General features: G+C 49.1%; 1 protein-coding gene across 1 annotated transcript in view; it reads left to right on the forward strand.

Moving 5' to 3' along the window:
• The window catches only part of LOC127649012 (disabled homolog 1-like), a 51,785-nt gene that overhangs the window by 13,440 nt on the left and 25,765 nt on the right, over positions 1 to 12,580 (forward strand). The window contains exons 5-7 of the mRNA XM_052133896.1: positions 5,815 to 5,946; positions 6,056 to 6,175; positions 6,480 to 6,518. Of these exons, the coding sequence (XP_051989856.1) occupies positions 5,815 to 5,946; positions 6,056 to 6,175; positions 6,480 to 6,518 (291 nt within the window). The remainder of the gene's footprint in view (positions 1 to 5,814; positions 5,947 to 6,055; positions 6,176 to 6,479; positions 6,519 to 12,580) is intronic.

The following is a 12,580-nucleotide window of genomic DNA, read 5'->3' on the forward strand; positions in this document are numbered from 1 at the left end:
CAGGTGTTTAGCTGATTAGAGTGTGACACTTTGAGCCTACAATACTGAACCTTTTCACAATATTCTAATTTTCTGAGATTCTGAATTTGGGGTTTTCATAAGCTGTAAGCCATAATCATAAAAATTATATCAAATAAAGGCTTGAAATATCTTACTTTGCTTGTAATGAGTCTATATAATATATTAGTTTCACCTTTTAAGTTGAATTACTGAAATTAATGAACTTTTGCACGATATTCTAATTTTTCGAGTTTCACCTGTATGTGGCATTTATTTTTTTATTTATTTGGAGTCCACAAAGTTTTCTTGCACTGCAGATTCACATAACCATTTTCCAACAATTTACAGTAAAGGCTGATACTATACCTTTAAGATTTCTTGATGTAAATGTTTTATAAGAATTAACAGACATTATATGCAAATGACCTCTGTTTTAATTGTCTAACCTCTTCACATATGAAATGAGAGGAGCAGCTCAGCCACACTCCTTATGGAAGTTTTACCGAGGACTAGTTTCTAAATTAATTTCAAATTATATTAAAAAAAACATTTAAAAAAAAATGTTTATGCATATATTGTGACATTTTAAATGCAGTCGCAAATCGTGTATTTGTGTTTATTTATCGTGAATGTGCAATGCCTGCCAAATTTCAAATGGAAACCAAAAATTCACTTTTCCAGTATCTTACAAGTGACGACGCTGTTAGACTGTATTAATATAGTAATAGCAATGTCTTCATTTGCGATTTAGTCTCCTCAGCATCACGTTCCAATCTCATCAAAATTCAAATGGCATGGCAATCCCTTTTACAACTGCATTTGCCAACCACAGATACCTGTAAATCAGCTTTTGAGGGTGCTCACACATGGACTTGGGGTTTGCTGTCTCATCAAGGGGTGCATTTCTCAAAAGCATTGTTAACCAACTATGGTCCCAAGTTCCATTGTTACCAACATAGTTCAACGGATTGGTGTTTCCTGAAAACATAGTTCCAATAAACATTCCCAAACTGCATCTTAAATCTCTTTACCTGTGGTTAGAATCATGGTTTCTTGTTAGTTTGCTGTTCATTGTGGACATAATTTGACCTTGCTGAAGCTTCTATATCTTTTATACCATATACAGTATATCCTTAATTCTGTCTACACTTTGACCATGTTTACATGCACTTTAGTAAACTGCTTATTCTGGGGTTTTACAGAAAGCAGCATTCTGAAATGTAATGTATATGTGAATGCAACTGTTAATAGGGATTAAATGCTGTTAAGGGAAAGTGCTTTGACACACACAGCTTCTGTGGGAGAGCATGGTTTATGTGTCCATGTTAACGCATAAGTGCCATTCTTATATGTTTTTGAAGAATGCATATCTGCTAGGTGTGTCAGGGGAACCTCAAAGTCTGAAGTAAAGGGAAACCCCACTATTGAAGCGCAATAATATGTTGCATAATGTAGTGGATGCAGCTTTCGTGTCTTCAGCAGCTTTCACATTGTAAAAAGCTTTCTGGAGTACTTGTAAATAAGCGACTTGTAAACATTTGATATCAAATGCTTTTTTGGCAATGGCACTGTAGAGATAATGATCATTATTATCCTCTGTTACCATTAGTGCTCTCTCTGCTGTTATTTCATGCTTTATACTCATTAGACACACACACACACACACACACACACACACACACACACACACACACACACACACACACACACACACACACAATCAGCCCAGCAAGCAATTATGGTTATTTTCTTCAACTATCTACTTTCAACTTCTCGCCATTCCAAGATATTGCCTATTTTCAAGAAAATCAGTTATGTATACACTGGTGGCCAAACGTTTGGAATAAGGTACCTATTTTGTTGTTTTGTAAGGAAATCGGTACTTTAATTCTCCAAAGTAGCATTCTATTGATCACAAAATATAGTCAGGACATTACTGATGTAAATAAACAGCACAATCGCTATTTGAAAAAAGTCATTTTTGATCAAATCTAGACAAATCAGCAGCCATCACTCCAACACCTTATCCTTGAGTAATCATGCTAAATTGCTAATTTGCAATGATCCCACAAATGCTCAGTGGGGTTAAGATCCATATCACTATTTTCTAATTATCATAGTCACGTTGAGACAGCGTTCATGGATGGTTCATGTTCTCACTGCAAGAACATGACCATGGCAATGTTGCCATCACAGCTTTCCTTCTTCCGGGGGAAAGCCACCCCAGCCGCTCCCTACCCTGGTCCTTCTACCTATGGTACAAGGCTGGGTCGGTTAGCGCTGGGGGCGATTTGGAGACCTCAATGGGAGTGGCTCAACTGGGTAATCCCCCACGGACCTCCCATTCCCCAGTATGCTCGTTTGCCCTGGTTGAGTTCTGGGATAAGACAGGCAGCAAGTTTAATGTCTCTTTCAGAGAAGTATGAGCTCTCGATCGCAGCATCGGGTTGGCACAGTCAGATACTGAGGACTCGACTAGGCTCCCACCTTCAGGTGTGGTCGCCCAGTCTGAGGCCGACTGGAACTGACCGTCACACTTGCATGGGCTGCCAAGAATGTCAGGCTAGAGTGGAACCCTCCACTCTGCCCTGAGCCCTCGTGGCTTGATGGTGACACGGTCATGCCCTGCCCCAGTTCCATTCTTCCCGGAGGTGCGCGAGGCACTCACAAAGTCATGGCTGGCACCTGTTACTGCCCAGACCTGACTTCTGGGTTCTTCTGCTCTCACTACCCTCAATGGTGGGGTGGCCAGGGGGTATACAGAGATTCCTCAGGTGGATAAGGTGGTTGCGGTGCACTTGTGCTGGCAAAACGCAGCCACCTGGTGGAATAGCCCAGGGCCTCTAAGTCTACGTCGACTCTGCCGGCCAAAGCTTACAGTGGAGCTGGACAGGCTGCCTCTGCCCTGTATGCCATAGCCCTCCTGCAAGTACACCAGGCCAAGGCACTGAAAGAGCTGCACGTAGGCAGTTCTGACTCCGAAGAGATGCAGGAGCTGCACTAGGCAACCGATCTCACACTCCGGGCAACGGAGGTCATGGTGCGGGAACCCGAGAAGGCGATGTCCACCTTGGTGGTCCAGGAGCACCATCTATGGCTTAATCTGGTTGAGATGAAGGATGCCAACAAGGTCCACTTCCCATCTCCCAGATCGGCCTATTCGGCGACACCTTTGAGGACTTTGCCCAGCAGTTTCAGCAGTGAAGAAGCAGAAGGAGGCCATCCAACACATCCTCCCCTGGTGCGGTTCAAGGTCCCGCACCCAGTCTGCTCACCACCGAGGGCATCCCCCAGTGGCTGCAACCCAGGTGGCTCTGCCACAGCCCAAGACAACCACTTGGCCCTGACGTGGAGCCCCCCGCTGGAGGCTGATGCCCCCCATCTCATGGTCTGGCTCTAAGAGACCCAGGAATGCCTCAAGCGTTCCTGAGACGGATGACCTAGGGAGGAAGAGGCCGGGAGGAGAATCTTTGTTCTCTTTTGTTTTGTTTTGGTCCGTCGCACTGGTTGGCCAGGACGATCCAACTTGGCTATGCGATTCAGTTTACCTGGCACCTCAGCCAGTTGGGGCTTCGAGTCAACTGCGAAAAGGGCAAGCTCTTCCCGGTACAGAGAATCTCTTTTTTCGGGATGGAGTTAGACTCGGTCTCTATGATAGCGCGCCTCTCGGATGAGCACACGCAGTTGGTGCTGAGCTGCCTTAAGTCATTCAGGTGGAGAACTGCGGCCCCACTGAAACAGTTTCAGAGGCTCCTGGGGCATATGGTGTCCTCAGCGGTGGTCACGCCTCTCGGGTTGATGAATATGAGACCGCTCCAGCACTGGCTTCTGACTCGAGTCCCGAGATGGGCATGGTGCTGCAGCTCACATCGTGTGGCCATCATGCCGATATGCCGCCACATGTTCAGCCCTTGAACAGACCTTGCATTTTTGCGGGCAGGGGTTCTCTTACAGCAAGTGTCCAGCATGTCGTTGTTATGACAGTTGCCTCCAAGTTAGGCTGGGCGCCATGTGCAACAGGCACACAGCCGCAGGCTTCTGGACAGGGTCGCGACTGCGTTGGTATATCAACTGTCTCAGTTGCTGGAGGTATTGCTGGCTCTGCGGAGGCTTCGGCTGTTGATCCAGGGCAAGCACATGTTGGTCCGGACAGACAACATGGTGATGGTAGCGCATATAAACTCCCAAGTTGGCTTAAGCTCACGTTGCATGTCGCATCTCGCCCACTGTCTCCTCCTCTGGAGTCAGCAGCGACTGAAGACATTGCAGAACACTCACATCCCGGGCGACATCAACTTTACAGCAGACGCGCTTTCATGGTAGGTGACACTCAGGGGAGAGTGGAGACTCCACCCCCAGATGGTCCAGCTGATTTGTAGTCAATTCTGTAAAGCAAATGTAGACCTGTTTGCTTCGTGGGAATCCTCCCACTTCCCTCTCTGGTATTCTCTGACCGAGGCTCCCCTCGGCACAGATGCGCTGGCACACAACTGGCCCCGGTGGCTGAGCAAATATACGTTAACCCTAGTGAGCCTGCTTGCACAGACCTTGTGCAAGGTCAGGGAGAATGAGGAAGAGGTCAACCTCGTGGTGCTGTACTGGCCCACCCTGACTTCATTCTCGGAACTCGCGCTCCTCGCGACAGCCCACCCTGGTGAGTTCCCTCCTCATTCCCTCATGGGATCTCTCCGTGGTCCTGCTGGGCCTGCGGAGTGCCCTGTTTGAGCCCCTGGAGTAAGTTAAACTAAAGGCTGTCTCATTGAAGACTGCCCTCCTGACTGTGCTTACATCCATAAAGATGGTTCGTGACCTGCAGGCGTTCCCTGTCAGCAACACCTGCCTGGAATTCGGCCGGAGTACTCTCACGAGGTGAGATTGTGCTGGTTACCTGTGGTAACACCTTGTGTCATATTTTCTACGGTACGGTTTCCCTGAGGGCAAATACGTGTCTCCCTTTGGCAGGGTCCTCCCCTGCCATCGGTTGCCGTGCAATAGTGTTCCTCCCCTCCGGGTAGGACCTACCACGGCGCTTCTTCCATGTGCGGCTGGTAGATTTTTATAAAGATTTTCACTTTATGTGGGAAAAAAGAGAGAAAAGGCTTCAGCCTGTTCCCATTGTATATATGTCTCCCCATAACACAAAATGTACTCTGATTTACACAAATCATCCTTTTCAAAAGTTTGCACCCCTTTGATCTTCTTGTGCTGCCTTCTTGAGCATCAGTAATTGTTTGTGGCTTTTGTAATAATCAATAGTAATTGATTATCGAGATAGAAACACACCATTAAAAAACAAGAGAATATAAACTTCTGAACAGGATCATGTGTGTAAATTCAGATACTATTTTGTCTTGTGGAATATATGTGAGGATCTGTTACGTCAAATAGCTTCTAAAGGGCAGTACTAAAGAAAAACAAATTATGCTCCCTAGACATTTAGAGAATATATTGATGTATTTTGTTCCCTTCAACTGATTCCTTAAATTTTCTTTAGTTGGTCTTATAAAAGGTCTTAAAAAGTGAATTTAGATTCATAAAACATGCATATATATATATATATGCATGTTTTATGAAGCTAAATTCACTTTTTAAGACCTTTATAAGACCAACTAAAGAAAACTTAAGGAATATATATATATATATATATATATATATATATATATATATATATATACACATACAAGGCAAAAATCTGAAAATATGGCTTAAAAATGCAGATCACTTAATGAATGAAAATATAAGTAACAAATATGGACTTGTTTTAATAACTATTACCAATCAGTATGATGAAGTGATAACATTATAAATCCACAGGTATTACAACAACAACACTCTGTGCATGAAGTCTCCTATATTGCCAAAGATACGAGGGACCATCGCGCCTTCGGCTTCGTGTGTGGAAAGAAAGGAAACCACAAATTTGTGGCAATCAAAACAAGCCATTCGGTTTGTGGTTTTGGTCTAAACTTTCATAAATTCAAAAACATTCAGTTTGTTCTCTTGATGGTTAAAACTGCCTTTGTTCATCATAACGTCAGTTGTCTTCCTACTGTAGGCAGAGCCAGTCATACTGGAACTGCGTGACCTGTTTACCCTGGTCTATGACATCAAACAGAGGGAGGAGTCACAGAAAAAGACTCAGAAGGACAAACACTGTGATCCAGCTGTCTATCAGGTAGATGACAACAACATGAGCCTGAATTGAACTCTTTCTGGTCACAGTGTCAGAATGCTTCATGCCAGTAGTTAACAGCTTTTCTGATTATTTTTTGTATTTTATTATAAGAATATGTATGAAGAGAAAATATTAGGCGATGTTGACAATAACATTGCACCAAAACCTTTAAAGATTAATAATATAAAGTAAGCATTTATTCATAATATCTCTCATGTTTTACTTGTTTCTGTTGGTTTACCTCTAATGTCTTCTCTACCAATATGCTCCCAATTATGCCTGTTTGTCTCGATGGCTGACACAGAGCATTCTTGAGGATGAGATGGATGATCCAGTGTATCAGGTGGGCAAAATTCACATTTCTATCAATAATTATTTTATGTATGTTCACATGTGCATGTAACCTGATTTTGTAAAGAATAACGGACACATTCTGCTCAATTTAATCATTACAATTTCATTTATTATTAGTACAGGCTCACAAAACATGAATTTCTGTTAATTATTTAACCCCTGTCATTGCCAGTGTATGGATATGCTGTCATATTTTGTTGTTTTATGTGTTTTATATGGAGGGTCATATACATCTCCACTGGATGTACTGTGATCTTTTGAATCCAGTGCTGTCTCGCTCACACTGAATACAGACAACCTTAACCATCTTTTTGACATCCACATTTTTTCTTACGCTAAGACGGAAGCCCTCAAAAGTACACTTTAGCTTAGTTTTTCAATATTATTTCACTACAAAAATGTTTTGTTTGTTTCACCATTGATAATTAAATGCACAAAGTTACTTAGTATGATATTTTATGCTTTGTTTCAGATGCTAAGATTCCTTAGAAGAAATTAAAATAGACACATGTTTGAGTTCATATTGAGATCTCTTCTGAAACTCTAGCCCCTCTATATTATCTTAGGGTAATTTTTGTCCCAGGACAGGTAAAGAATATGTTACACATACTGCATTTAGTTACTAAAACCAAACGTTTTTGTGTCTTTGTCAAGACCATAAGAACATACATTTTTTTCTCATAAAAAAAAACTCCTAAAGTCATAAATTGTAATTTTGCAATATATGTAGGAAATCACGAGTACTCATATTAAAATGAATGCTCTAATCATATCAGAAACCTGATAAAAGCTGTTTTATTCTACATGGGGGCTGCCAAGTTAAAATCGCATAAACAGTTGAATTGTACTCGCTTAATCTCAGTAAACACATTTTTCCTTCCATTGCCTGAACGGTTCAGTTTTGACCTGTATGGGAAGAACCAGTTGTGGCATTTCACCTTCTGACTCTGGATGTTATGCAGTTTTGCACGGCAGTGCATATTGCCCCTGGACGCTTCGACAGCGCAGTATAAAAAACTCAGACGAGTTTTAAAAGAGTGATTTTCTTTAAAAGAGTAATTTTCTCTAAAAGAGCAAATACACAGCGGCGTTGAACGTCCTTTTCAGGACGCGTCTTTGTAAAGATGCCTTTCCACCCCTGTGTAGTTCCTGGATGCGGTAGAGTACTCTCTGCTTCAGATGGCCACAGGCGTTGTCTCGTGTGTCTGGGCAGCGATCACACCGAGGCTGCGTTTGTGAGTGGTTCTCACTGCGAGAACATGACCATGACAACGTTGCGGTCGCGGCTCGCTTACAACCATAAGCAAGCCACTCCAGCCGCCTCTCGCATTGCTCCTTCTTCCCACGGGATTGAGGACGGTGCGAGTGGCGCTGGAAGCGATTCGGGGATGGCAGCGGGTGCGGCACCGTCGGGTACCCCCCTCGGACCACCCGTCCCCTGGCACGCTCGTTGAGTCCCGTCCGTGCTCGAGGCAACAGCAGCTCGCCTCACAGCCAGCTTGCCTATCCTCTAGAGCTAGAGGTGGATGAGCTCGCCGCTGCATCGGAGCCAGCACGCCCAAGCCGAGGCTGAAGCTCAGATGTCCGACATGCTTTCCCGGGCCGCCGCCAGCGTGGGCTTGGACTGGAATCCCCCGTCCTCCCCACAGCCATCGCGGTTGGATGACTGGTTCCTGGGGTCCCAACGCCACTCACAGCCGCCCCCCCCCCGGTCCCGTTTTTCCCGGAAGTGCACAATGAGCTGACGTCACCGTGGACGGCACCGTTCACCCCACGACATCACAAAGCCACACGCTCATCTGATCTCGCTACCCTCGACGGCGGAGCGGCCCACGGGTACGCGACGATCCCCCCGGTGGATAGGGCTGTTGCGCTCCATCTATGCCCCGGAAACCCTACCACCTATGACAACATCCTTGCCGGAACTGCCACTTCCGCCCTGCACGCCATGGCCCTCCTGCAAGTCCACCAGGCCAAGGCGCTCAAAGAACTGCACGTGGGTAGCCCTGATCCCGAAGTGCTGCAGGAACTGCGCTCAGCGACCGACCTCGCCCTCAGAGCCACGAAGGTCACGGCGCAGTCACTTGGGCAGGCGATGGCCAGCCTTGTGGTCCAGGAACGACACCTATGGCTGAACCTGGTCGAGATGCGTGAGACCGACAAGCTTCACTTTCTCGACGCCCCAGTCTCCCAGTTCGGTCTCTTCGGCGACACCGTCGAGGACTTCACCCAGCAGTTCTCCGCGGTGAAGAAACAGACGGAGGCGATATCACATATCCTGCACCGCCGCAAACCTGCCGCCCCGGGCCCTGCCCCGTCTGCTCACCGAGGGCGTCCCCCTGCGAGGAAACGACAAGCTGCTCCGCCTCAACCTGGGCCCAGCTCTCAGCCCATGCATCGAGCGCTCCGCAGGAAGCAGACGCCCCCCGGAAGGCTCCTAGGAGCTCCTGAGACAGATGACTCAGAGCCCAAGACGTTAGCTCCGGAGATGGTAAGACCACTCCGTCCCCCGGTGGAGGGCCGGGAGGAGAATTTTCCTTTAAAAACTTTTCTTTTGCCGCTCCCCTTAACCGGGGCAGCGGTACCCAAATTCTGAATAAAAGAGCTATTTCCTTTGTCTCTGGGTCATCTGGCCCGCAAATGCCGTTCTCACGGCACTCTGCCCCAGATCTCAACAGTCCCGGCACGCTGGACGCGGCCCCAGAACAGCCTTCAGCCCCACGACTGTTCCCCGGCCAGCCAGTCACCAACCCGCCCCCTGCCGGATGTTCGGAGCAAGGTAAGTGCTTTGAGTCTTTTCTCAGCACCAGGCCTCGGGACGCGTCCGCGCCTCCCGACGGCGTACTACCTGCTCCACCCCGTTGCGAAGCCCCGCCAGGTACATCAAAAATAACCGTCCCTTTGGTGCCCCTAGCATGGAGATTGGATGCATGGCTTTCACTTCCCAACCCGTCTCGCTGGCTGGCCCGGACCATCCGACTCGGTTACGCAATTCAGTTTGCCAGGCCCCCGCCCCCTTTCACGGGTGTCCGCTTTACCGCAGTGCACGGCCAACATGCCAAATTCCTGCGTGCGGAGATCGCTATTCTTTTACTCAAAGACGCGATAGAGCCTGTCCTTCCAACCAAAATGAAGAAGGGTTTCTACAGCCCTTACTTCATTGTACCCAAGAAAGACGGCGGCTTACGACCAATCTTGGACCTGCGAGTTTTCAATCGAGCGCTGCTCAAACTCCCGTTCAAAATGCTCACGCACAAGTGTATCTTGACAAGCGTCCAGCACCTAGATTGGTTCGCAGCGGTCTCAATTTTGCCGCGACACCGACCCTTTCTATGCTTAGCGTTCGACGGCCAGGCATTTCAGTACAAAGTCCTCCCCTCCGGCATGTCTCTGTCCCCTCGCGTCTTCACGAAAGTCGCAGAGGCAGCTCTTGCCCCGCTCCGAGAAGCCGGCATCCGCATACTCAATTACCTCGACGACTGGCTCATACTAGCCCACTCCCGAGAGTTACTATTGCGCTCACAGAGACCAGATGCTCAGGCACCTCAGCCGCTTGGGGCTTCAGGTCAACCGAGAAAAGAGCAAGCTCACCCCGGTCCAGAGCATCTCCTTTCTCGGCATGGAGTTAGACTCAGTCTCAATGTCCGCACGTCTCACCAACGAGCGTGCGCAGTCGGTGCTGAAATGCCTTGCCAAATTCAGGCCAGGCACGACGGTCCCTCTAAAACTCTTCCAGAGGCTCCTGAGGCATATAGCATCCTCCGCCGCGACCGCGCCGCTGGGGTTGATGCATATGAGACCGATTCAGCACTTGCTTCAGACTCGAGTCCCGAGACAAGCATGGCGCCACGGCACGCACCGTGTGACAATCACCCCTGCCTGCCGAAAAATACTAAAACCCTGGACAGACCTCTGCTTTCTACGGGCAGGAGTGCCCCTGCAGCAGGTGTCCCGACGCGTCCTGGTCACTACCAACACCTCCAGATTGGGTTGGGGCACCATGTGCAAAGGCACGCAGCCGTGGGCCGTTGGAGAGGGGCCCCGCTGCGCTGGCATATCAATTGCCTAGAGTTGTTGACTGTCTTCTTTGCCCTGTGGCAGTTTCTCCCGTTAATTCGAGACAAACACATCCTAATCAGGTCAGACAGCACCACCGCGGTAGCGTACATAAATCGCCAAGGCGGCGTACGCTCCCGCCACATGTCAAGACTCGCCCGTCGTCTCCTCCTTTGGAGCCAGCAGCAACTCAGGTCGCTGCGTGCCACTCACATTCCTGGCAAGCTCAATGTGGTAGCGGACGCACTGTCACGACAAAGCTTACCCAGCGGAGAGTGGAGGCTCCACCCCCAGTTGGTCCAGCTGATTTGGGAACGGTTCGGCAGAGCCCAGGTAGACCTGCTTGTCTCCCGAGAGACCTCCCACTGCCCGCTCTGGTATGGCCGAACAGAGGCTCCCCTTGGGACAGATGCACTGGCGCACAGCTGGCCCGCGGGGCTACGCAAGTATGCATTTCCCCCAGTGAGCCTTCTTGCACAGGTGCTGTGCAAGGTCAGGGAGGACGAGGAACAAGTCACATTAGTGGCTCCCTACTGGCCCAACCGGGCCTGGTTCTCGGACCTCATGCTCCTCGCGACAGCCCCTCCCTGGCGAATCCCCCTGAGGAAGGACCTTCTTTCTCAGGGGCAGGGCACGCTCTGGCATCCGCATCCAGACCTTTGGAAACTCCAGGTCTGGTCCCTGGACGGGATGCGGAAGATCTAGCTGGTCTACCACCTACCGTCGTAGACACGATCAACCAAGCCAGAGCCCCTTCTACCAGGCAGCTTTACGCCCAGAAGTGGCGCTTGTTCGCAGATTGGTGTTCTTCCAGGGCGGAAGACCCACAGAGGTGCGCAGTTAGGTCAGTGCTCTTATTCCTGCAAGAGAGGCTGGAGGGGAGGCTGTCCCCTTCCACCCTAAAGGTGTATGTCGCTGCTATCGCGGCTCACCACAATGCAGTAGACTGCAAGTCCCTTGGTAAGCACGACTTAATCATCAGGTTCCTAAGAGGCGCCCGGAGGTTAAATCCCTCCCGGCCAAGCCTGTTCCCCTCCTGGGACCTCTCGGTAGTCCTCACGGCCTCCAGAGACCTCCCTTCGAGCCGCTAGAATCAGTTGGACTCAGGGCCCTCTCACTTAAGACTGCCCTGCTGATCGCGCTCGCCTCCATCAAGAGGGTCGGGGACCTGCAAGCGTTCTCTGTCAGCGACACTTGCCTGGAGTTCGGTCCGGCAGACACTCATGTGATCCTAAGACCGCGACCGGGCTATGTGCCCAAGGTTCCTACCATGCCCTTCAGAGACTAGGTAGTGAACCTGCAAGCGCTGCCCCGGGAGGAGGCAGACCCAGCCCCTTCGTTGCTTTGTCCGGTACATGCTTTGCGTACCTACCTGGACCGCACGCAGAGCTTTAGACGCTCTGAGCAGCTCTTTGTATGCTTTGGGGGACAGTGGAAAGGAAACGCTGTCTCCAAACAGAGGCTTTCCCACTGGGTTGTAGATGCCATTTCATTGACTTATCACACCCAGGCCGTGCCCCCCCCTTGCGGGTCCGAGCTCACTCGACAAGGAGTGTTGCGTCCTCTTGGGCACTTGCCAAGGGTATCTCCCTGGCAGACATTTGTACAGCAGCGGGTCGGGTGACACCCAACACCTTTGCGAGATGCTACAATCTCAGGGTTGAGTCAGTTTCATCCCTTTCTCAGGTCCGAGCCAGTAGAACTCGGTAACACGCTGATGGGCTGGCTGGGTGAATTGCTTGCATATACGCCCTTTCCCTCGCTTGAGGTAAAACAGTGCGTCTTTTTTCCCAGGAGACTCCACTCAACACGAATCCCTGGTCGATTCCTCCCTAGCCCTCATGGGTTCGCAGTTCGGCGGAGGAACTTGCCGACCCAATCCACTGCGGGTACTCAGATCTACCCTGTACTGGAATAGGTGCTCCACAGAGTAGGGACTCCTACGCAGACTCCCCCTGTGTGTATTTTCCGCAATACGGTCCCCTTACGAGCAGA

This window comes from Xyrauchen texanus, chromosome 9 (assembly GCF_025860055.1).
Source record: "Xyrauchen texanus isolate HMW12.3.18 chromosome 9, RBS_HiC_50CHRs, whole genome shotgun sequence".
Classification (NCBI taxonomy): Eukaryota; Metazoa; Chordata; class Actinopteri; order Cypriniformes; family Catostomidae; genus Xyrauchen; species Xyrauchen texanus.